Source organism: Acomys russatus, chromosome 3 (assembly GCF_903995435.1).
Source record: "Acomys russatus chromosome 3, mAcoRus1.1, whole genome shotgun sequence".
NCBI lineage: Eukaryota > Metazoa > Chordata > Mammalia > Rodentia > Muridae > Acomys > Acomys russatus.
Genome location: NC_067139.1, coordinates 194,936 through 221,324, shown reverse-complemented (window position 1 = coordinate 221,324; position 26,389 = coordinate 194,936). Strand labels below are relative to the sequence as shown.

Here is a 26,389-nt window from a genome sequence, read left to right as displayed (position 1 = left end):
AAGAGAGAGATGTGGGAAAGATAAGGGGTGGGAGAGATATTTGGCTTTAAACAATGAACAATCAGCAAAGTGAAAGAATTTACTAAGCCAGTGGGCAAGGCCACAAATGGTGGTCTTGAGTTTGATCCACGACCAACATTCTCCAAAGCAGTCAGGTAGAGCATTATTGAATAGCTGATAGCCAGAGGTTAAGGTCTGAAACAAGAGATGGCATGAAAGGGAGATGGGATTAATATCATCTAATAGGGGTGATATTAGGGATATGAGGACCCTTGAGCTTTGGACTACTTCTACTGTGTCTAAACCTAGGGGTTGAGAGAGTAGGATGTGTACCCTCTGTATTTTGGTTGTTCCTGATGGGTGACTGTGGTGAATGCTATAGTAAAGTTTACCAATGATCCCTGTATCCTACCTGGGGTCCCATGCGTTCTTAATTAGGATCAAAAGTTTTTTTTTGGATCATTTGTTTATACAGTGATCAAAATTGCCATCATTGAAAATCGAGCATGCCAATTTTGGCCATTTGAACTGTACTGAGGCCAAGCTGTTTGTGGTAACAGAATGAGGCTTTAATAAAAATCTAAGTCCATGGAGGAAGAGAGAAAGTCTCACAAAACCAACTTTGCTGGAAGGAGTATTTTCTATAAGCTCTGAGTGGGAGCTGAGAGACAAAGTAGCCCAGGAGAGAAGCTGAGAGACTTCCAGGCCAGAGCTGAGAGACATGAAAGACAAGGTCTCAGAGGGCTTAAGTAGTAGGGTCTCATCCCCATTTTACATGTGAAGTTTTAGGTCCAGAAGTGTTCGTTTTGCCCATGAAACAAGATGCAGATTCAATAAAGCCCGCCATATGTCTAATCCTAGAACGAGCTTCTGATCTTCCTCCCATTTTAGAATCAGACCTACATCCACATCCCATCCTCAACACACTGGATACAAGAGTTCCTCAACCCATCTCTCAAGGAACCTAGTCATAAGATCTGAAAGCCTAGGAATCTGCTGACAAGTCCAAACACAATGATACTGGCAAGGGGTTACAATTTTTTAAAAGTCCAAGAGGAGACCAGCCTGCCCCCGCACTCCCCGCCCCCCATTATTATACTCTTACTTACTGACCTCCGGACAGGGCTCCACATGACAGTCTTTTATTGAGCAGTGGCCATCTTCTGCCCAGAAAGGACATGGTCGCTTCAGATTAACCTTTCAAGGAAGAAGAAATCAATATTAGCAATTGGGTATGATAATTACAGAATGTCTGCTAGTGTCACTGTGTTGGGCACAGTGACACAGTGGTGATGGGGAAAGAGAAGCTTTTTTACTCTGTGGCATATACACAGTTCAGATATTAAATGACTGCAGCTTTGCAGGCATCTGGATGGAGTGTTAACTTTTTTTTTTAAATGGCTATAGGTTCTCTGACACTGAAAAGAGGAACGGCATTTGAGTTCACTGCTCGTTTGAAGCGCAGTCATCATTGGGCAGCATTTCAGAATGATTTTAACATTCCCCAAACACCTACCATCCCCTAAGCCTTATGGTTCCTGTACTACCTTAGTCGGTATGTAGTGAAAACTGGTATACCTGTTAGACACCAGGCTAAACTCAAGGCCAAAGACAGCTCTCTCTCCTAGGACTTATAATATCCTGAAGAAAGAAAAAAATCAAATACTTGCATACTTATTTCATTGCAAACAGTAATATGTGCTCCAAAGAAGAATCCAGAGTTTTGCAGTAGTAGTGCTGATGGCTTCTGGGGACATCATATTTTAGGAAGATTAAAGCATTTGGCTAAAGCAATGGAGAGCTCTGATGGTGATAACAATGAAGAGACACCAATTCCACTATTTTCAGTGGGAAAAGAATGGACAATAAGGGCAAAGGTCACATGGTAAACACTGATTTCCATATTCTTCATACAATAGGAAGCTGATAATACAACAGAATTTACAACATATTGCCCAAGCTAAAAACTGAAGTTTTGTTTCTCCCTTAGTTGTTACTTTTTACCACCATCATTTGTCACTTGCCTAAGTTACTGCGATAGTTTCCCTCCTTCTACCACTATCTATTGCACACAGCACACCAGGATTTTCCTGTGCATTTTCATCTCTATCTCCCGTGGAGCAAATCTAGTGCTGCGGCAGTGCTAGACACTACTATGCAACCACTGTCATCTGCCTTTCTTACCTCATCTACTACACTGCATTTCTGCTTGATACACCAGGCTCCTTAAACCCCAAAGTTTCTATACTGCCCATTCTTCTTATCTGTATTATTTCGCCTATAGAAAGTTTGTTCCGCCACCTTACTCAGGTTTCTCAACAGCAATGGAGACTAGACCTTCCAAAGATGTACTTCAAATGTAACCACCCCCTAATATATTGCTGTATGATTTCATGTGTGTATGTACCATGTATGTACCCTACCTCTCCAATACTCCTACTCACTGACCTGCTTCTATGGCCCAAGCCTTCTTTAAATTCTTCAAACATACTAAGCTTATTCTCATGTCAAATTTTTACAGTATTCACTCAACTTCCCTGGAATATTTTCTCGAGATCTCACCACCACTTACACTTTCAATTAGAAAGGTCTTTGCTCAAATATTCCATTAGCATAAATACCATCCTTTCCTGATCATTTCATCAAAGCAAGGCTATCAATCTCTGTATCCCTTATCTCCACCCCATTTATACTGTCTCCTGATTTATTTTTTCTATAGTATTCACCTTACATCTGACAATACAGTTTAATGTATACTTTTTTGTTTGTCTCCCTAAGCAGAACAAAAGCTTTGTCCTTCTTACTGCTGTATCCACAGTACCAAAACTAGAGGTTGTCAGAGTCACTAGTGTGACCAATTGCCTAGCTGCAAAGGTGGGTGGGTGCTTCTACCCCCAGCTCCTTGTTCACTGAACCGAGTATGTATATGTGTTTGAAATCAACTGCTCTTAGGTTTCCACTTGTACAGTATACTGTGAATGGTTAGAGCTTTCTGTTTTCCTCACAGGCAGACAGAATTAGAAGCAGAACATCTCTCCCTCAAATGCCTGCCTGTTCCTGGAATGAGGGCATCAGCAAAACCAGGGCTGCAGTCTCTTGGGGAACAGGCATAAGTATGTTTGGTCATGTATAGAACAATCTTATCCTGTTAGAGCATTTTTTTTTTTTTTTTAAGATTTATTGCATACAATGTTCTGCCTGCATGTATGCCTGCATGCCAGAAGAGGGCACCAGATCTCATTATAGATGGTTGTGAGCCACCATGTGGTTGCTGGGAATTGAACTCAGGACCTTTGGAAGAGCAACCAGTGCTCTTAACCTCTGAGCCAGACATGTTAGAGCATTTTAAACAAGCAGAGAAATGAAAATCTATGTTGAGTTGCCCAGGGCCACATTGTTATTTTCACCTACTTAGCTTCCATTTTTCTTTCTACGGTAACTCTTCTAATTTCCCTTTAAGAAACAATAATTCCTCATGCTCCTTTGAATAGTACTGCCACCCAAGGAATCCTTCCTTCTTTTGGTAAAAGTATCACATGACTTTTTGGACTGATCATGCTTCTCTCCTCCAGAAATATGACTCTTGTATAAAGAAAAAGAAGAACAATAACAAAAGAGAAAGTAGCTAATTTAGGCTGAATGTTCAGTGAAGGGTGATGACACAGCTCAGTGAAACAGTGCTTACCTAGTTGCCTACCATGCCAGAGAGCCTAGATTCAACCACCACAAAGCTTTGGTGTTATCTTAAAGAGAATGGCCATTAGTGCCTGCTCTACTTTCATCTTTTCTGACATGGACTATTTCAGTTTGTCTTTTAATCCTAACAGATATGATACAAGAAGAAGCATTCACTGCTTTCTGGATATTCTTGGTATTTGTAGACAAAAAGATGGTTTCCCAAATATGACATTTTCTAATTTATCTTCTTGGACAATCTACAAGTGCCAAAAGATTAAAATTTTCACCCTCAAAAATATTTAAAGACCTAAGATAATCTATTCAGATAAAAAAAGGAAATCATGTTTAAATTTTAGAACAAACTAAAATAAAAACTAAATTATATACCAACTAAATCCTAAGAGCAAGAACAAGGCCAAGTAAAGCCAAGTGTAGCTTTAAAATACACTTGTAAAATAGACTCTGTGACACACTGAGACTCCAGATCACAGAACCTCCAGAGACTGGAAGAACAGGAAGTGAATATGGTCAAAGCACATGATGTACTTGAACCAAAAGGCCACCATTAAGCCCACTGCTTTATACAATGAATATACACTAATGAAAAATTTTTTAACTCACTAGGCTATATCCTTGGTATTGTCTCCTTTAAAATGTAAAATTACAATTTTTCTTTGAGTTCTGATTATTGACATACTTAAAAACTGCTTGCTGCCTTATCACTGGTATTTTCAGAGGGCCTGGAGATTCATCTTAGGTTAAAAACAGATTCTGCAGAATTACTGTGAGCATGTTCTACTTGTAGCATCACTTGGTTTGTAGCCCCCACAAAGTGTCCCAGTGACAGTCTGTGACTCTGCACTGCTGCAGCATACCCATTATACCAACACACTGCCTAACTGAAGCCTGGACAGATACAGAATCTATGCTCACAGAGGCTGTCAAAGTCTGTGTGGGCATCTGAAGCTTCTGTAAAGAAGGACTCTTCATCTCAAAAACCAAAACTGAAAGAAGAGTAATTCCCCAAACATAGCAATTTTCCCATTATAATACTAAGTTTTATTTTTAAAAGATTTTGCAAAACATAATAAAACAAGTCACATTTATAGACAACTATAGAGAAATCTTTAGTTTAACAGATTTTAAAATTACCACCTTACCTTGTAATAACGAAAATAGTCTCGTTCTTGTAACTTTTTTATTTTGGGGAAGATTTTGTAGGTGTTGAATTTATCAATGCTGTCAATGTCACACAAGCAGTCATCCAGGACTCCAGTCACCTAGAATGTGTATCATATAAGACATGGAAATCACTAATGTATATACCTTAATAACTATATTCTATTACTTTAAAAGAAAATTTATTCATTCAAGTTAGCCAGTTTTACTGATTAATGTTATGAATAACATTAGAGCCAATGAAATAGCTTAGTGGGTAAAAATGCTTGTTGCCAAGTCTGAAGACCTGAATTCAATCTCCCTCTATATGGTGGAAGGAGGGAGGTGACTCTTGCAGCTTGTTCTCTGACTTTTATATGCATGCCAACCCCCAACACACACTCACAAAATAACTACCTGTAAAAAGTATTTTCAAGATTCATAACATTAAAGTAGTCACTTTTAACTATGGCAATTGAATCAAAAAACAAAGAAGGAAACCTAGGAAAATTACATATTCCTACTTAGAAATATCAAACCTTCCTTTAGGGTTCAGAATGGAAGATATTTCTGCCTTTTCCCTGCCTAAACCACCAATAAAAATCCAAGTAGCCACTAGATTCCAGACTAACCTAGAAGCCACACCTGTAGTGCCACTGCTGAAACCACCTGTGTCTTTCTTTTGGGCTGCCATTTGTGTATCAGGCCTGATGTTAAGAGCTTTATAAGTCACCTCATCTACTCTTTAAAGCTTTCCTGCAAATAAGGCATTATGGCCCTCACTGTAGGAAATTACGGCCTAACAAAGCTTACAATGATTGTTTTACATACCCATGGAACTTAACTCTCAAATCTACAGGCTTTAAGTCTATGTTCTTCCCCACTACTCAAAGTATCGATGAAGCCAAGAAGAGAAACAGGTATATATGAGGTAAAATTTAAGTCCAAAAAGTTCTGTAAGGCACTCTTCAGCTTTATTTTTAAAATGACTCTCAGCTGGGTGTGGTGGCATATACCTTTAATCCCAGCATTTGGGAGGCACAGGCAGGTGGATCGCCAGCCTGGTCTACAGAGTGAGTTGCAGGACAGCCAAAGCTACACATGGAGAAATGTCGAGGATTTTCATTCAGAACATGCCTGGTCTGGCAAGAGATCACATCTAAAGACCTCCTAGATCTGAAATACAAACACACCTTTAATCCAGGAGACAAAGGCAAACAGATCTGAGTTCAAAGCCAGCCAGGTATACAGCAAGTTTCAGGTAAAGAAAAGCTTAAGTCCAGGAATAGTAGTACATGCCTTTAATCCTAAACAATGAAGGTAAAGTTAGTTTGTAGAAGGAAGCACTCATGTTTGAAAGTGATGTCTATTTGAGTGAGTGGCAGAAAAAGTGACAAATCAGAGAAAGAGCTAACAGAATAGGGTACACCCAACTTTCAGAGGAAGGAGGAAAGGGAAGCTACTTAAGGGTCAGTGCTGGGGGCGGGTCAGTTTTTTTTAAAACTATCTTTTTAATTGATAATATTCGTATTACATCTCAATTGTTATCCCATCCCTTGTATCCTCCCATTCCTCCCTCCCTCCCACTTTCACCCTATTCCCCTCCCCTATGACTGTGACTGTGGGGGACCTCCTCCCCCTGTATACGATCCTGGGGTATCAAGTCCCTTCTTGGTATCCTGCTATCCTTCCTCTGAGTGCCACCAGGCCTCCCCATCAAGGACACGTGGTTAAATATGGGGCACCAGAGTTCATGTGAAAGTCAGTCCCCACTTTCCACTTAACTGTGGAGAATGTCCTGTCCATTGGCTGGATCTTGGTAGGGATTTGATGCTTACTGCATGCACTGTCCTTGGTTGGTGCCATAGATTGTGCAGAACTGGGTCCAGATCTGCCCGTCATAGTGTTCTTCTTGTAGGTTTCTAGGACCCTCTGGATCCTTCTATTTCCCCAATCTCCCATACTTCTCTCACCTAGAGTCCCAATAGGATGTCCTTACCTCTATCCTGGGGGAAGGGGCAGTTTTACTGGGAGAGTTTTATAGAGAGAGGTTGAAGGCTGAACGAGCCAGAGAATGAGAAGGAGCCAGATTAGAGCAGATTGTTGGAGTTAGTTTAAGGCCAAGCAGAGCTTTAGGTATAAGGTTATTGTGTAGTTTAAATGCTGATTTGTCTCAATGTTGTATAAACACTGCTCTCCAGTTGTTCCCTGGTTAGCCAATAAAGCAGCTTATAGCTAATCTCTGAGTTTGGGAGAGAATAGGGCAGGACTTCTTGCCATCCAGGGGAGCAGGGATTAGAGGAGGAAGCAGGGGATTCAGCCACAAGCAGAGGTGAAGGAGGGATGAAGATTTAGCTGGAGCAAAGAAAGAACTAAAAGCAAGTAACTTGGGGATTGTGGCAAAGATGAAGTCAGGGTAACAGAAGGCTAAGAACATACTTAAACTGCTCAAGATTGTGTTGTAAAACCTTATAAATAAATATAAAGGAGTTTCAATTATTTGTGTGATAGCCAGGTTAAGACATAAGCTAAGAGAAACAGAATTATATAAAAATAACTTCAACACAGAGAAATTCAGAGCCTGAGAAAAAAGCCAGATTGAGTGAGTTAGCTGGATTGAACCAGCCAGTTTTGAGCTCAGAAAGAACAAGAAAGGGTGAGCTTATTTAGCAGTAACTCTGAATCTGAAAACATTCTAGCCCTTTAGGTTAGATTGTACCGAGACTACACACTTCCAGTTGTAGGCCTAGGTTAGCAGACAGAGGCTGTAAGCCTCCCAGACAATAACTGAAACAGGTGAATAAAAGTTCCTTTTACAGAGAAACTCTGTCTCAACTTGAGTTAATCCTGAAAGAAATCTCCTAAGTAAAAAACAGTATTTCCCAAACTTACATGCTATGGTTCCATGTACAGAATATTCTGAAAATATTTAAGAAATGGTGGAACGGGTACTAATTTCCAGGGCTTAGAGGCTGGGTTGGGGGTACAAGCTGGAGTAGGAACAAGATAGTGTGACAAATATGGACAGTGAGATGGCTCAGCAAGTAGAAACACTTATGTTCCAAACTTGATCGCCTAATTCAATCCCTGGAGTCCATGGTGGAAAGGAAGAACTAATTTCCAAAAGTTGTCATCTGACCTCCCTATGTGTGTCTGCACCTACACTGTGCACACATACGCCCACATGCACACAAATGATGATGATGATAGGAACAAGATAGATGCTTTAATGGAACATCTGTATCCACACATTGCACACGTGAATACATGAAATGATAAGGAGGAGGAGGATGGGGACAGGATAGATGCTTGACGTGAATAGCCTGATGCATATTTTCACCGTGGTGGTGAATGCATGAAACAGTATGTAATAAAAATGTGAATATAACCAAGCAATGGTGGTTCACTCCTTTAATCCCAGCACTCAGGAAGCAGAGACAGGCAGATTTTTGAGTTTAAGGCCAGCCTGCCTGGTCTACAAAGCCAAGTTTTGGGACAGCTAAGGCTACACAGAGAGACCCTGTCTCAAGAAATTAATAAATAAAAGAATACACACAAATAAGGTACAAAGAGTTAGGAAAATATTAAATCATTCTATTAATAGCAACATTCTGTTTATAACTCTGTCTTTTTTATTATTGTTGGTTTTTTTTCCCCTTGAGACATTACAAGACGTTATCATTGTGGTAAAGGAGACATAGTACTTCTTTGTATTATTTCCTACAAGGGCACATGAACTTACAGCTATCTCAGTTCAAGGTTTTAACTAAAAGCAAGAATGGGACTCTGCCTATTAAAGGTTCTATTCATGAAGCCCTTGGATAGAAGAGGGCACACAAGCAGTGATAAGATGTAGAATTTGTAGCCGTGTATATACTTTTTCTAAGCCAGGCATGGTGGCATATGCCTCTAATCCCAGTACTTGGGAGGCAGAGGCAGGCAGATCTTTGCATTTGGGGCTAGCCTGATCTACAGAGTTCAAGGGCAGGGCTATACAGAGAAAACCCGTACAAAAACAAAACAAAACAAAAAACTAAAAAAAAAAAAAAAAAAAAAACTAAAAAAAAAAAAAAAAAAAAAACTTTATTTAGTAACGGTTCTTTCTTAGCAATGGTTTTTTGTTTTTGTTTTTGTTTTTTAAGATTTATTTATTATGTATAGTGTTCTGCCTGCATCTATGCTTGCAGGCCAGAGGAGGGTACCAGATCGCATTATAGATGATTGTGAGACACCATGTGGTTGCTGAGACTTGAACTCAGGACTTTTGCAAGAGCAGTCAGTGCTCTTAATCTTTGAACCATCTCTCCAGCCTCCTCTTAGTAATGTTTTTAAACTGAAAATTTTTGGTTTGTAAACCATAATATTTTCAGGGGCTGGGAAGATGGATCAGTTAGCAAAATGCTTGCCACACAAGCATAAAGGCCTAAATCCAGATCTCCAACATGTACATAAGAAGCTGAGGAGACAGCACTAGGGCAACAGAGGCTGAAGGATCCCTGGGGCCTGCTGGGCAGGCAGTCTAACTGAGTTGGTGAGCTCCAGCTTCATAAGACTGTCTCAAAAAATAAGGTGGAGAGAAATGGTACCTAATGTCAACTTCCAGCTTCCATGTGCACGTATATGCGCATACACAAAAGCCATTTTCACTGTAAGAAGGATAAATTACTGTTAATACATATCTGTAACTTTTAAAACTTGTGTATCACAAGTTTGAAATGTAGATGTGAATATTTCCTATATTCTTGAAGTTCCTTCTCAATTATATCTACATAGAAGTTAAAATAAAGCTTATTGCTGTGATTAATTTTCTTTGTAAGGCATCCCTAAACAATATACTCACAATTCCCATTTTAATAATTTTAATATTTCATTTCGATTCTTGTGCAAGATGTTGCTTTTACTAACATTTCCCTTTAGCATTTATCTATGATGGTGAGTTTTATTTGTAGCTAGCTCATTCACTTTCCTTGTTGTAAATGCTGTATAATATGAAAAAAAAATCACAGCTTATCCAGCTGAACTACAGCTCAAGGTATACAAAGCAAGAGTCTTTAAAGATGGGGTCAGGGGCAGGCATGATGGCTCAGTGGGTAAGTATGCTTGCCAGGCAAGCCTAGCAACCTGAATTTAATCCTTGGAACCCATGTAAAGTTGGAAACAAAGAGCCAACTCCTGATATCTACACACATGCTGTGGCAAGCAAGCAAGTGCACATGCATGTGCAAACACACATACACTAAAAAATTTAAAGTAAAATTTAAAGATGTGATTAAGGATCTTAAGACATGAATACTATATGGATTACTCAAGGGAGACCAATAGAGTTAACAGAATTCCTTATCAGAAGTAGGCAGGAGTACTGGTTCAGGAGACATTAGAAGAGTTTACAGCACTGACACTGAAGATACAGGCAGATGTCACAAGCCAAAGACTAAAGATGCTTTTAGAAGCTTGGCAGGATCAAGGAACAGTTCCCACCTACAGCCTCCAGGGCTCCCACCTTCTTCTTATCTTAATTTTATCACTGTAAAACTCATTTTCAGATTTTTGGTCCCCAAAACTATAACTTTTAAAAATTTATATTGTGTTTAGTGACTAAATTGTGAAGATTTGTTATAGCACCAACAGGAAACAAATATATTCCATACTAACTATGAATTTGGCTAAAGAACAAAGCTGTAATGAACAGGCTCAACAAAACAAAGAAGGGGGCTGGAGAGATGGCTCAGTGGTTAAGAGCACTGCCTGCTCTTCCACAGGACCCAGGTTCAAGTCCCAGCACTCACATGGCAGCTCACAACTGTCTGTAACTCCAAGATCTGACACCCTCACACCAATGCACATAAATTAAAATTAAATAAAATATTAAAACAAAACAAAACAAAGACTAAAACAAGCTAAATACAACAGGAGAGATAAAATGAAGACAGCTCAGGAAATTTTCTAGATACAGAATTTGAAAATGGGGAAGGGATAGCTCAATTGTTAGAGAGCTTGATAAGGACCAGAGTTCAATACCAAGAACCCAAGATCATATTTTAGGATGACAGTAAAAATCCATTAGAGGAAGGAAAAATTAATGACAGGGGTGGGGGTGGGGAGACACAAAGGGAACCATATCCTCAGGTAGGAAAGCATAAATGGACCCTAATATACAATATAAGAGCACAAAAGATTCATCCATGGCTTTAACCAACACAGAGTCAGCACAGAGACCGGTAAGTTCTCTTTTGCTAACAAGGCATAAAGCTGGCAGGACAGAAGAGCAGATGATGAAGGATTATGTAGAAAAACTGTACTAATGACTTCTTAAACTAGGTATAATCAGCTAGTTAAGTCATCCTCTGAGTTTTATGTTTTCTTTTTTCCTCCCCTCCCCCTGCCCATTCCCCATCTTTTTGTGAGACAGAGTCTCAAGTAGTTCAAGCCAAAAAGGAGCTGGCTCTGTAACTGAAACTAACCCCTGACTCTACCTCTTTTTTTTTTTTTTAAGATTTATTTATTATTTATACAGTATTTTGCCCACATGTATGCCCGCATGCAGAAGAGGGCACCAGATCTCATTGCAGATGGTTGTGAGCCACCATGTGGTTGCTAGGAATTAAACTCAGGACCTTTGGAAGAACAGACAGTGCTCTTAACCTCTGAGCCATCTCTCCAGCCCCTCTGACTCTACCTCTTGAGAGAGATTATAGGTGTATATCACCTACTTGTCTTAAATTTTACTTAGAAAAATTTGAAAAATGTCACTATTTTTAATATTTTGTTCATTCTTTGAGATCTTTGTTTTTTTCATACTTCTATGCTTTTCTACTACATTAAAATTGATATTAAATAATCTACCTAAAAATTTCAGAACCTAAGGCCATTTATTGTCTCTAGTGTTTCCACAATAGGTATTCTTCAACTTCCCATTAAAAAAATCCCCAATAATCCCACTAATCAAAAATACCAATGGAAATGCAGTCAAGACACAGAACCTACCATACATCATAGGTCAGAAACACAGGAGACAACTTGTGGAGTACAAGTTGTTTACCCTTGTGTGGGCATAGGTGGGGAACTGTGGCTCACTGTCCCTGCCCAGCATTGAAAGTACATAACTAGTCAGAGAAAACAACAAAAGTTAAAAAAAACAAAAACACAAACCCGAGGTAAACCCAGCCTCCATAAGGCAGGGCCATCTGCCTCCAACTCACGGTGCTCTCTTGCTTCGTGGTTTGTGATTACTTTCTTTGGCACACTGCTTATTCTACTGTTTACTACAATGAACACAATCTTTGAAAAATCTTAAGTCCTTCAGTTGAAAATATACTTCTCTAAGAGGAATGGATACTTGCTTTCTCTGGTAACCTGGACTTGTGAATTCGCTTGTCCTAGCACAAGTGCTACAAAGTTGGCCTGAAAAGGCAAGTGATGGCTCATAGTTTTCATCCCTTACTTCTAGCAAGTTCTTTTATTTTCCTCTTCCTTAAAAAGGGGCTTTTTGTTTTGTTTTTCGACACAGGATTCCTCTGTGTACCCTTGGCTGTCCTGGACTTGCTTTGTAGACTAGGCTGGCCTTGAACTCTGAGATCTTTCTGCCTTTGCCTCCCTGAGTGTTGGGATCACAGGCATATGCCACCACTTCCAGCTGGGACTCGTTTCATATTCACACTTACACTAAGGATGTATAGCTCTTTGGGTACAGACTTTGTAGTGAGTCTCACCCCCCCCCCCCTTCCACCCCAGACAGGGTTTCTCTTGTAGTCCGGGTTCATTCTCCCATCTTAAGAAGGAAGACACTGGTGTTATTTCTTGCCAGTTCCACCCCCATGAGGTAATAGAATAGTTAGGCACTATGAGTCCCACATTTCTGACTTCCATTCAATGGGAAGCTGTGTGTTCTTTGATTTCATGGCACCTCAAGATGGGCATTTTAAATATATCTGACTGAAGCATGCTTTTACAGGAAAATTGTATGGTTTGTTTTTTTTGTTTGTTTTTTTTTTTTGGTTTTTCTAGACAGGGTTTCTCTGGGTTAGCCTTGGTTGTCCTGGACTTGCTTTGTAGACCAGGCTGGCCTGGAACTCAGTGATCTGCCTGCCTCTGCCTCCCGAGTGCTGGGATTAAAGGCGTGCACCACCAAGCCCAGCTCAGGAAAACTGTATGTTAACATGCCATAATATTTTCATTTCATTTATAAGAGCATGAGGGCATGAGATATACAAATGAACATCCTTTAACATGGTCAAAAATATTTTCCTCTTTTCAATATAGAAGGTAAAGTACCTAATCCCTTAAATGACTTTGATTTCTTACAAAACAGGTGTTTTTCAAAAATTCTAGTTCTTCCCTTTGTTTTTTCCCCTCTACCAAGATTAAGATGCATGAGGAGTAAGAGAACTGTCTGTCATCATTCCATTTTGTGATTTCCTGCTCTCTGTTTTTCTGTACACTGAAGCAAATATGCCAGTTTGTTAATGCTGGGTAGAGTAGAAAGGGCTACATTAGGGCCCCAGTTTATGTTAGTTAACAAGTCAATTAAGCTCTCTGAACCTCACTTACCATCACAGCCTTAAATTTGACATACGTACCAAATAAAATTTGGTAATATATAATTAAGCATGTTACAGGTTAAAGTGCTATCTAAAAATGTCATCAAAACTGCACTAGAAAGTACCACTAGAAACAAAAACATATGTACACTTTTGTAGACTGTTTGGTACAGTGTTATTTTGAAATGCACAAATATTTAATTGTTCATCTATCTATAAATATTCATTTAGATATAACGAAATAGAATTACAGGTACATTATAAACCACTAATTAGATATGATTATTGGTAGCTGGGGAAACCTTAAGTGAAACTTTTAGACTGGTTATAAAGTATACAATTAATATATGACATATATCAAGCAAGAGCATGAGAAGTTAGATTCTATAAAAACATCTAAATATAAGTTCCATTCAAACCAAACACTCAAACTAGTAACTACAAAATAATTTTGCTATTGACAGCCTAGGATATTTATTTTTTCTAACTTTGGTAGATACACCCAGAATTCTATCACTGCTTTCCAAGCCAGGCTAAAATGTAGTGGAAAAAAAAACAATAGCATTACAGACACTTACAAGGCTTGTTTAAAATGCTGATTCCTTGCTTAGTTCCAGATGGACTCAGGATATTTAGAAGGGTGTTAGAGAATTTGCATGTTTAACAAAGAATTTGTTTCCCTTCCCTTTTTTCAGTGCCCCCCACTCCCTACCCCCGCAGCCCCCACCCCACCCCACCTCCCACCCACCGCTTTGGATCATTGTTTAGTTGAGAGAGGGTCTTGCTATGCAGTCATGGCTAACCTGTAACTCGATATGTAGACCAGGCTAGCGTCCAACCTGTGGCAATCCTTCTGCTTGTTTGCCTCCCGAGTGCTGAGGCCACAGGTGTGTATCACTATTCCCAGCTGTTTCTTTTATTTTTTTTATCAAATCATTCATTTAAAGAGCATTCACACACAGACACAAGCAGAACAGTCAAGGATTCTAGGATTTAGTGCTGGACACCGTAATATCATGAACAAAGTCAGAAAAACATGTTTACACAGTTACCCTCATAGTTACCATCTTTTTGGGTTTTTTTGTTTTTTGTTTTTTGTTTTCCTTAGCAATGAGCTTTAATTGCTTCAAACTGCATGCCCCCTCATTATCAGGCCTTCTGGGACACTTTTGTTTTGCTTCATTTTTGGCTCTTCGAGCTAACACTTTGCAGCAGGTGCACACAAGATACAACAGCATCTGGCAACCTGTTCTAATCTTCCTCACTAAAGAAGGCAGCAAACCTACCTCTCTCCTCAAGGCAAGAGGCTGTGGTCAGCTAAGCCTTGGCTTTCTAGCATCTAGTGAACACCTCAAATAACACCTGCCTCACCAAGGCAACTCCAAAGTCTAACAGACTCTCCAGCCAGCAAGCCTCACTCTAGAGGCTCATACTTGGGGCCCAGACCCTCCAAAGTCGTAACTGGGTTCACCTCATCTGGCAATGCCACTTTGCATACTTAGGATAGGTGGGTAATAACAGAGCGGGTACAGCCTGGATATCTCTAGTGCACAAGTTCTAGGAAGTGAAGTCCTGTCCCCCTACAGTCCTCTCTGGAAAGGGGTGAAGGGCCTGCCTCCCTGTCTTCTCCTGAGGGAAGGGTGTCAGAGGATCGTCCCCCGACCCCAACCTTTGCTCAAGACACAGACGTTTTTCCTCCCCGTCACCATCACAAAGATAAACCCGCTAGCTAGCGCTTACTAGCCGTCACCATCCTTCCTCTTCCGTCTACCGCCGCCACGCGTGTCGCCGTACCCGCGCCCGCCGCGTTTTACAGACGTTTCCCGCACTAGCCTGTGCGGTTCTTTCAGTTCCTGGCCGGCCACTCGCACCTGCCCCTCGGCCTCTCGGCGACGCCCGTCCCCCGCGCCTCCAGTCCCTCGGGTTTACCTGGGTCCTGACTAGATTTGGGAGGACGCTCAGGATGACAAGCAGTTGCACTGCGGCCGCCGCCCCCTGCCCGGCGACCGCCCGCTGAAAACCGGGACTCATGGTGACCTCGGCCGCTGGGGTCGCCTCGGCCGCTCGGGACTGGGGAACGGCCGGCCGCCGCGACGACTACTGCAGGGGGCAGTGCCCGGGAGCACGGAGCCAGGAGCCGGGAGCCTCCAGGACCTGAAGCCTGGGCGCCGTCCTCAGGCAGGGAACAACGTACCGTTGCCAGCAGCAGCGACTAATATACCAGCGCTGCCCGCCCCCGCTTCGTCCCAGGAGGCCCCGCCCCCGGCGTCCTCAGTTGTGATCACGCCCTCTGCGCAAAGCCTTCTGGGAGTTGTAGTCCCAATAGCCCCTGGAGGTCCCCTCCACAACGGGGAGGCCTCAAAAATGGAGAACTACAGGCTCGGAGGTCGCTCTGCCCCCCTGAGGCGGGGCTCCGAGGCGGCCAATGAGGCGGGACCACGAGGCCTCCAAAACACTCCAGAGCGGGCGGGAGAGCGGCTACTGTTTTAAGGGTTGGCCAGAGGCTGTGGAGCTGTCGTTTTGTCGCTCTGAGGAACAAGGCTGAGGGCCCGCAGGGCTTCCTGCACTGTGCAGGTCGCTCTTTGTCACTGCTTGGCCTCCTGGATCTAGGACATCCTCAACCGGAGGAATATTTGACCCGCTATCCCAGGAGCTTTCCTTGCTTCTTTTGTCACCTCTGCAGTTATCTAAAACCACCTGGCGGCTTGTCAAGGAGGCTTCATGTCACACGCCCAGAAGTGAATGTCATCGCTTGGTGTCTGCCCTACTCCTCTCCAAAACCGGAAAATCTATAATGCACTTTAAAACATGAAGATAAACCCAAAGCTATAGGGGGTGGGGAATAAATCAGGATAAAGGCACACAAAAGCTTCAAAGGACATGGACTATCCCAAATTTATCACATTCTAGTCAGTTTCATCATCTTATTTATATCCCAAATATTGTTCTAGGTTAATTTAAGAGTGTGTACACTGGCTTCCTGTAGTGCCTAGCAAATAGGAAGTGTTCAATAAATGGTAGCTGCTAGCTTTATCAATATTCCTGAATTTGAGTAGTGTGTATCAATTTGTCATTGTTGATGTAACAAATGATCACGATTTTAATGATTGAAAACAAACTCCATGCATTATCTTACATTCCGGAAGCCAGGAGTCTAAAATGAATCCACAGGACTGTATTCGTTTTGAGTATTACAGGGAACAATGCTTCTTGCTTTGTCCAGCTTCTACAGACACTAGCATTCCTACACTCAGGACCTCGGTGACACAGTGACGTAACCTGCTGTTGCTGTCTTTTCTGACCCCATCTCTCTTGTGCCCCTGCATGTAAAGACCTGCGATGGCATGGGGCTCACCTAGATAACGCAGGCAATTTCCTTATCTCAGAACCCTTAATCACATCTCCAAAGTCTCAAGTCTCGTTTGCCCTCTGGAGTAACATCTACAAGCTCCAGAGATTAGGGCAGGAGCACGCATGGCTGCCCACACGTCAGCCCCGCAGGCATGGCTGCGCACTCGTCAGCCCAGCAGCGGTTCTTTCTCTCAGAGAACATAGATGACTTCTCCAGACCTACTGCATGATCTGTAGGGTCAACCAGAAATGAAAGTAAAGGAACTCTCTTTGGGAAAATGTGAGGAATTTCATGACAGTGACAGCAGAGCAATAAACCAAGTGCAAGGCCATGGAACTCCACAGACTGCCTTCTTTTGACTTCAGCTTTGCTGATCCCTTTTCTCCTCCACACTTGTGTTGCCTCCACTCTGGCCCAGGCCTCCTTTACCTACGTAGCCAACATAACTTCCATTTTCTTCTCAATGTTGCCTTTCTATCTGCTTTGGCTATGAGGGGACTTTCTTCCGGCCCCTTTGTGCTGCATTTGGGACATGGCCATAATTTTTTTTTAAGTTATGAACTGTCCTATTTCAAAACCTCAACTTTTTAATATCTGATATCAAGAGCAGAACCCATGGCTACCATTCAGAGCCACTCCAGGGTCTGTCACTGAAGAAAAACCTGAATGACCAATTGATAGAAGGATAAGAGTTTACAAAAATTATAATAGAGTCATATGATACACAGTATTTGGCTTTCAGATCAGAAACTTGACTCACAATGTTTAAAAGCAATTTTTCTCTCTTAGTGTGAGAGGGGAAAGGCACCAAGGGTCATTCACACTGACCTGTGCTGTGATCTGTTTTAGTGTTTGTTGTAATGAGCAGTGTGAGGGGATTGTTCACTCATAAACAAGCTGCCTTCCTCAGTTTTGGCCTTGCTGTTTATTCCTGCTTTCATTAAAATCAGCATAAAATCAATTAGGACAGGCGTTGCCTTTCTGTCTACCTATAATCCTCAGTTTCAAATTTCTGATCCATATCCCCTTAATGGCAAGGTATAGAAAAATTCAAATACAGCTACATTTAAAAACAATGAGAAAAATAATGGTAAGTGGGAAAAATGACAACTAATGGGACTGAAGAAGGCTTGACCACTTACAGTTCTGGAAAGGTGAGTCCATCTGGGTGTACTTCAGGGAGCAAGAGGAATAGGGACTAGTGGCTAGTCTTTTCCAGAACATTATCAAGGTATTGACTCAATATTTCCAGTTACTTTTCATCATTTACCTCCCATCAAAATTCAAATTCCTCCTCAAGTTTAGCTGAGAGAGGGAGGGAGGGAGGGAGAGAGAGAGAGAGGGAGAGAGAGAGAGAGAGAGAGAGAGAGAGAGAGAGAGAGAGAGAGAGAGAGAAACAGAAATAGAAAGCACAAAGCATGGGAAGAGACTAGCTACACAAGTGCATGGTAAGACCCATTGCTTTCCAACATTTATAGAGAAAGAGGGTAGACAGACAGAAGCACTAGATGTCATACGAATTCACTATCCCCCCTGTGGTAGTAGAGATTGAACCTAGGGCCTCACATCTGCTAGTCAAGTGCTTCACTACTGAGCCATGTCCCCAGTCTTCTTTATATTTTAATTTCTTCAAAATTTTGTTGTATTTATGTGTATGCATGTATACCCGCTTTTAGTGCACACTGTGCACGCAGTGCCTGCAGAGGACAGAATAAGGTATCAGATCCCCTGGAACTGGGATTGCAGGAGATTAGGGACTGCTTGATATAGGTGCTTAGAACACGACTGGAGTCCTCTGCAGGAGCAGCCAGTGCTCTTAACCACTGAGCCATCTCTCCAGCTCCCTTATTTTCTTATTTTGCTAAGTTTTCTAGATAAGCCATGAAATTTCCATTCTCCCGTCTCAAGCCTCTAGAGTAACTAGAATGGTGGTAGGCCTGGCTTTAAATTGACTTTTCTTTACCTTGGCTTGCATTCGTACATTCATTAAATTATCCCAGATGCCCTGGTCTGTGGGTGCACTGAGAAGTATATATACATCAGTACCCTGACAACCAAACATAGCAGTAACATGTTCTTGCAGTGCAGTTGGCATATCAGTTACTTTTCTCATTGCTATTATGACCAGTTCCCAACAAGAAGCAACATAAAGGGAAACAGGTGAGTCCATCATTGGGGTAGGCAGATCCATGGGTACAGGGAACAGGCTCTAATCTGTAGCAGTGGGCGCATAAGGCTGAATACTGACATCTCAGGGGACTAGGAAACAAGACAAGTCAGGCTATAAACTTCAAGACACACACACACACACACACACACACACACACACACACACACACACACACCAGAAGCTGATTTCCTTAAGCTGGGCTCCCCTTCTAAAGGGTTCACACCCTCCCGAAACAGGGCTACCAGCTGATCAAATATTCAAATACAGGAGCCTCCGGGGGCATTTTATATCCAAATTATGACAGCTGGTAAGGCATGATTTTATTTCTTGTAACCCTCAAAGAAGCCTAAATGAACTCAGCATGGGAATTGGACGCTCTGGAAGAACAGTCAGGGCTCTCAACAGCTAAGCTTTAACAGTTTCCTTCATTGAAAATGGGATGACCTGTAGGGGACGGAGGACAAACGGCAGTAAAGGAGAATATCAAATTGTTTTAGGTCCACATATGTAACTAAGCCCTTTATTTATTTTATTTTTATTTATTTATTTTGGTTTTTCAAGACAGAGTTTCACTGTATAGCCTTGACTGTCCTGCACTCACTTGTAGACCAGGCTGGCTTTGAACTCACAGAGATCAACCTGTCTCTGCCTCCCCAGTGCTGGGATTACAGGTGTGCACCACTGAGCCCAGCGCAAGCCCTTTATTTTATAAAATTAACTTCTCTCTGTTTTTTTAGTTAACCTCAAACATTACTTGAAATGTCTGTTACTGCTCAGTTTTCTGCTTGCTTGTCTGTTTTGTTTTGTTTTGTTTTAAAGCAAAGACTTAAAAACTAGCTCGGGTGAATGGCCATGATACCAAAGAGACGTAAGTTTACCAAAGTGGCATGTTTCCAAAATGTCTCCAAGTGCGTGTGTTTCTTCAAGGGCCTGGATAACTCCTGACTTCTGCTGAGGAAAATCTGACTGATGGCCCTAAATTAAAGTCAAGGCAATCGAGTGGAAATTTAGTAGCACCAGTCATTTTCTTGTGATAGCAAGCTGAACTGTGACTAATGAACCTACAAGGTAGCAATCTGGCATGTTTAAACATCTGTGTTGATAGTCCTGGTGTGTCTACAAATGACCATGGGGACGATTTTTCTTTTTCTTTTTGTATGGGATCTCCATCTATGACTTAAAAGGGACTTTTTGCTTGGTGATCACATCTCTGAATTTTAATTTAGGGGATTTCTTCTCCTTTTCTTTTGCAATGAATTGAGATTAAAACTAATGAAAACCAAAGAGCCTGGCTGGTGTATGGTTCTGTATTAGGCAGTCTCCCTTCTAAAGTGTTCCTGTGCTTCTTAGTATTTACCCAGCTGCAGCACTCAAGTGTGCTCACTCACTAGATAGCATTAAAGTTGATAGACTCGAATCGGCTAAGAAGTAGTGCTAGTCCTAAATGCATTTACAGGTTTTGTGCAATTTGAATAAAACCTCTTATATAATAGATTCAGTATGTTATTATACTAAAAAGGAATACATAATCTTTTATTTTCTTTGTAATACTTGGAGTTTAAGCTAGAATTTCATCCATCATTGGCAAGTGAGCTATACCCTGAGGCCTCTTCTTTTACTTTTTATTTTGAGATATGGTTCATTAAGTAACTCAAGCTGTCCCTGAACCCACACTATATCCCAGGCTAGGCTTAAACTTGTGATCTTCTGCCTCAGCCTTCCAAGTAGCTAGGATTACATGGCTATGCCATCAGGCTCACCAGTAATCTATGATTTGATGGGGGTGAGGACAGTTAAATAAATGAAAATGCTGAAATCTTTTTTGTTCTGTTTTATTTTTCAAGACAGGGTTTTTCTGTGTAAAAGGCCTGGTTGTCTTGGACCTCAGTCTGTAGACCAGGCTGGCCTCGAACTCATAGAGATCTGCCTGCCTCTGCCTCTGGAGTGCCAGGATTAAAGGCCTATACCACCACCCTGCTGGAATCATTTTTACAACAATTTCTACTTTCTACATTGTGATAGTGATGTCAAATTCGCATGCTCTAGAACCACCTAGGAGACACACCTCTGGGGATGCCTGTAAGGGAGTGTCTAGGTTGGGTCAACTAAGGTTGGAAGACCAACCATCACCATTAACAGCATTATTTCATGTGCTGGGATTGTGCCTGAATAAAAGGAGAATGCAAGACTCCTCATTCATTGTTCTGTGCCTTTTTGCCTGTGGTTTACAATACGAACAGTTGCATTCCACTCCTCTGCCATGCTTTTCCTATAATGATGGAATATACTCACAAACTATACATCAAAATAAGCCTTTCTTCCTGCCTTCTTTTCTTCCTTCCTTCCTTCTATTGCTTCTGTCAGGTATTTTGCCAAAGCAACAAGAAAATTAGCAAATATGCCACATTCCTATAAGGCAAGAACCTTCACACTATCACAAAATTGCACCACTGTACACCTTTGTACACCATGACTACCTGGCCTTTACTTATATTTCTCTACCCCAGTATACACCTAGGGTCTAGACCTAATCTCAGTGAAGGTGAATAGCAGGAAATATTTCATCAACATAAAAATGAGAATCAGAGGAAATAGGACAAACCATTGTGGTGGTTTGAATATGAACAGCCCCATAGGCTCATGTATTTACATGCTTAGTCACTGGGGAGTGGAACTGTTTGAAGGGATCAGAAGGATTAGGAGGTGTGGTCTTATTGGGTAGGTGTGGCCTTGATGGAAGATGTGCATCACTGAGGGTGGGCTTGAGTTTCAAAAGTCCATAGCAGGCCCAGTCTCTGTCTACATGCTGCCCGAGGATCAAGATGGAGAACTCTGAGCTGCTTCTCCAGCACCATGCCTGCCTGCATGCTGCCATGCTCCCCACCATGATGATGATGATGATGGACTGAACCTCTGAGACTGTAAGCCAGCCCAATTAAACATTTTCCTTTATGAGAGTTTGCTTGGTCATGGTGTTTGTCCACAGCAATAAGTGACTAAGACAGCCATGGAGATAGGGACTGCAGAGAGGGACAGGCAGAGACCAAAGCTACAGATAGTGATATGGTTGTGTGTCAATACTGCCTGAATTCTCCCCTTTAATCAGTTCCCACCCTCAGCCCGTGAGAACCTTGAGACATTTATTTCTTAGAATTCAGAAGTCTTTCATTGAATGAAATCAGGTAGATGCATTGGTTCTAGTCAATGGCTTCATTCTTGCCGTGTGCTGTTGCTACATCTCCAAAAGTCACATTCACACCCCTTCCTGATCCACTCCCTTCCCCTGCTTTCATGGAGTCTACTTATTATTGTGCAGCCCCCGTGGGTGGTATCCTGACTTCCTGTGTCTCATTCTCATACACATACAAACATTCCTCATGAGTATGAATCCCATTTGATCCTCAGAGAATCACCTACTTGATGGTTTCTATCTCATGTTGTGTAAGGATATTGAGTTCTCAGAGATTCACATACCACCAGGATATTTTCTATGTGAGCAGCATGGTCATCTTGCATTTAAGATGCTTCCTTTAAAAAAAAAAAAAGGTACACACCTGTAATCCCAGTGCTGGAGAGATGGAGACAGGAGGATTCCTTAGGCTTGATAGCTAACCGGTCTAATCTAATCAGCAAGCTCCAGACCCAGGGGAGACTCTGTCTCATAAAACAAGATAGATGGCTCGATCTCTTTCTTGACCTTGGCCAAGGCTGACCTCTGACTTCCATGTGCACCTGCATCTACACATAAATAAACAAACAAACACAAAAATTAAACCTGTGATTTTCTAAAATAAAAGACAAACCTAGTACACACTCTTTGAGGCATGAAATGTGCTTCTTATCTATCCCTCTTCTGGTTGGAATCCCCATGGGATTATCCCGATTGTGACTTCCTATGGTCCTACACAGGGATAGTGAAGTAAGACACCATAGCAAAGTAAGACACATTCTGGGAAATCCTCTCGTTTCTCAAGAATGAGCTATGCCAATTGTTCCTGTCCCTTGCCCATAATTCAAAAACAAATTACTTTTCTTTGTTTGGTTTGGTTTTTTGGTTTTTTGTTTTGTTTTGGTTTGGTTTCATTATTGGTTTGTGGTGGGGTTTTGTTTTGTTTTGTTTTGTTTGTTTGTTTTTTTTTTTTGGACAGGGTTTCTTTGTTTAACAGCCATGGCTGTCCTGGAACTCAATTTGTAGACCAGGCTGGCTTTGAACTCACAGAGGTCTCCCTGCCTCTGCCTCCTAAGTGCTGGGATTTAAAGGTATGCATCACCACCTTGGCCAAAAAAATTACTTTCTATTCTGTTGTCTCATATAATTATCTGGCTGCTTCTTAGAAAATTATATTTTCTCTGCTTCTTTTTGGTAAGTGTGTATCTATGGGTGCACATATACATGGAGGCCAAGAGGTCTACAGTAAGCATTGGGTACCATCTTCCACCTTGTTTTTCTTTGTGTGTTTGGTTGGTTGGTTGGTTTGGGTTTTTGTTGTTGTTTTTTGAGACAGGATTTATCTGTGTAGCCCTGGCTGTCTTGGACTCATTTTGTTGACTAGGCTGGCCTCGAACTCACAGAGATCTGCCTGCCAGGATTAGGAGCTCATGCCACCATTGCCTGGCTCCCACCTTGTTTTGTGAGAAAAGGTCTCTCTCTGACCCTGGAGCTCACCAATTTGGCTAGCCTGGCTGGCCAGTGAGTTCACTAGGAAGTCCAACACTGGAATTCAGCCAAGCACCACTACCAGGCTTTTTACATGGATGCTGGAGACCTAAACTCAGGCTGTCATCCTTGCATGGCAAGCGTGCTACTGAGTGGCTTACTAGATTTAATTGTATGTGTCCCCTTAATATAATGGCATTTGTATGTCATGCCTTTGGGAGAAGCTTTGTGAGTATGATTACAAAGGGGACTCTTGGAGGCTGCAGAGATGGCTCAAGTGGTTAAGAGTCCTGGCTGCTCTTCCAGAGGACCCAGGTTCAGTTCCCAGCTCCAGATGGCAGCTTGAAACCATCTGTAATGCCAGTTGCAAGGGACCTGACACTCTCTTCTGGCCTCTATGGGCACCAGACACACATGTGATGCACAAACATACATGCAGGCAAAATATCCATATATATGAAATTAAAACAATTAAATTGTTTTAATCAAAGAAGACTCTAGAAAGCCCCTTCATTCTTTCTACCATGTAAGAACACAAGTAGACAATAGTCTGTGAATAAAATCTGCCAGTCCTTTGATTTTAAACTTGCTTATTGCCTTTTCTTTTTCAACTAAAATGTGATTCCATGGAGGTGGAAGAGACTTGCCCTATTTGTTCTCTGCTGTATCATCAGCACACTGCAGAGCACCAAGCACAAGGAAGTAACTTAGTAACTATTTGTTGACCTAGTGAGTGACAGCATAGACCTCTTGCCAAGGACTTTCCAAGTCAGGGTCCACAAATGTCCCGCAGCCCAGTGCTACAAAAATAACCTTGTGAACAATAAGGATAACAGAACCGACCTGACTTAGGAGGACCGGGTTCCTAGTTACAGCAGCTGTAATAATACACAGAAGACAAGGAATGCAACGACCATGAAGGAGTTTCCTGGTGCCCCAGGCAGCAGGACTGCTGAAGTTGGTGAGAGTCTGTCTCTGTTGAGCCAGGCTCAGGGTAAAGTGTGATAACAAAACAGAAGCATAATTAATGTTAAGTCACGCAGCTCTTACCTAGTGCATGACTGATGCCTCCCTACTCCCTACGCCCAATTCCCCCAGCTCTCTGACAATAGGGAATCGTCTGGTCAACACAGAGTGAAACAGGTAAAAAACCCTGATAAAGTGGGATAGCATAGTTGACTCTTGCTGAAACCACCAAACTTGCTAAAGACCCCCCAGAAACCCAAAAAATTAAGGGCTAGAGAGATGGCTCAGCGGTTAGGAATGCTTAATGCTCTTGCAAAGGACCCAGGTTCAGTTCCCAGCACCCATGTCTGGTGACTCACAACTGTTTATAACTACAGCTCCAGAGGCGCGCGCACGCGCGCACGCGCACACACACACACACACACACACATACACACACACACACACAATTAGAAATATAATATTTAAAAACAAAACAAAAAACTGAACACTAGGGATGTGGTTCAGTTGGCCGACTGCTTGCCTAGCACAGTCTCTCAACCACTGAGCCACCTCTCTGGTCCTTCCAAATACTGTTTTTATCATAATAGCTAACAACAAATGGTCTTTTGTTGAGCATTAACTTACGAAATCTTCGCAACAGCTGGTAGCATTTTGCTGTCCCTACATCACAGGTGGCTTATGCAACTTGTCTAAGCTTGAGCAGCTTCAGAGTAAATGGAGGAAGCAGAGTCTGAAAGAGACGTTTTCCTCAGAACTCTTGCTCTGAGCCACTGTTGAGTCTTAGTGGATCTGACATCTGCTCCTGACACCCTGTCTTGGCTGTCGACTCCATACTCCCATCGTTTGCAACTGAGAGGCCATGTTGGGATCCACATATGAGAGGGAAGAAGGGAATATTCCAGGCTTAGAAATCATTGAAGAAATAGCGTCCACATCCTCTGTAATCAAATTTGACTCAGAAGATTGGCTTGTGACTCCTGGAAAAAGACAGGGTCTCTGCTGGTTAAAAAATGTTGAGAGCCAGGCACAGTGGCACACACCTGTAAACCCAGCACTCGGGAGGCAAAGGCAGGTGGATCTCTGTGAGTTTGAGGCCACTGTGGTCTATAGAGTCTAGGGAAGCCAAGGCTACACAGAGAAACCCTGTCTCAAACAAACAAACCAAAAAAGAAACAGAAATGTTGGGAAAGGGGCTGGGGAGACAGCTTTGTCTGCAAAGTACTTACTGTACAAGCATAAGGATCTGAGTTTTCTCCTTGGCGCCTATGTAAAAAGCTAGACTCAGTGTCCCATACCTACAAACCAGCCACCAAGGAGGCAGAGGCAGGCAGATCCCGGGGGTTCACTAGCCAATTCTATGAGCTTCAGCTTCAGTGAGAGGCGCTGTCACAAAAATAAGTTGAAGAGTGATTGAAGAAGACACCTGATGCTAACCTCTGCACACATTTTCGCATTCAAGAGCACACACATACGTGTATATACATGCACAAATGTTGAGGCATCGAATTGGCTTTGAACTCCATCTGCAGGGAGGGAGCTGGCCTATCTTAGAGACACTTTTCTGGCTACAGATGAGCCACAGTACATGAAGGTGAGAACCTTCTCCACCATCAGCAGCAGATTCACCGGACAAGAGGGCAACCTTTGCTCTCAAGGTTCCTCATTTTCCCTTGCAAAATGCTCTAACCATGGGGTCTCAGATTGGTGACCCATGGCCTCCTAGGATTCAGGAAACTATACTGTTTAGCTTACAAAGTACTGCCCTCCCCCCTCCCCCCATTGTTAAAACACTGAATTAGTTACCAACCTTTAGCAGTCGTCACTGTGTCATTAGCATGGGGACACACGTCACTTCTCCATAGCCTCCT

At 42.1% G+C, this 26,389-nt stretch overlaps 1 protein-coding gene across 1 annotated transcript in view; it reads right to left on the bottom strand.

Moving 5' to 3' along the window:
• Ero1b (endoplasmic reticulum oxidoreductase 1 beta) overlaps positions 1 to 15,431 on the bottom strand; it is a 46,104-nt gene extending 30,673 nt beyond the window's left edge. The window contains exons 1-3 of the mRNA XM_051167774.1: positions 15,303 to 15,431; positions 4,839 to 4,958; positions 1,114 to 1,197 (exon numbers count right to left, since the gene is read on the bottom strand). Of these exons, the coding sequence (XP_051023731.1) occupies positions 1,114 to 1,197; positions 4,839 to 4,958; positions 15,303 to 15,404 (306 nt within the window). The 5' untranslated portion in view covers positions 15,405 to 15,431. The remainder of the gene's footprint in view (positions 1 to 1,113; positions 1,198 to 4,838; positions 4,959 to 15,302) is intronic.
• Between the last annotated feature and the right edge of the window lie 10,958 nt (positions 15,432 to 26,389).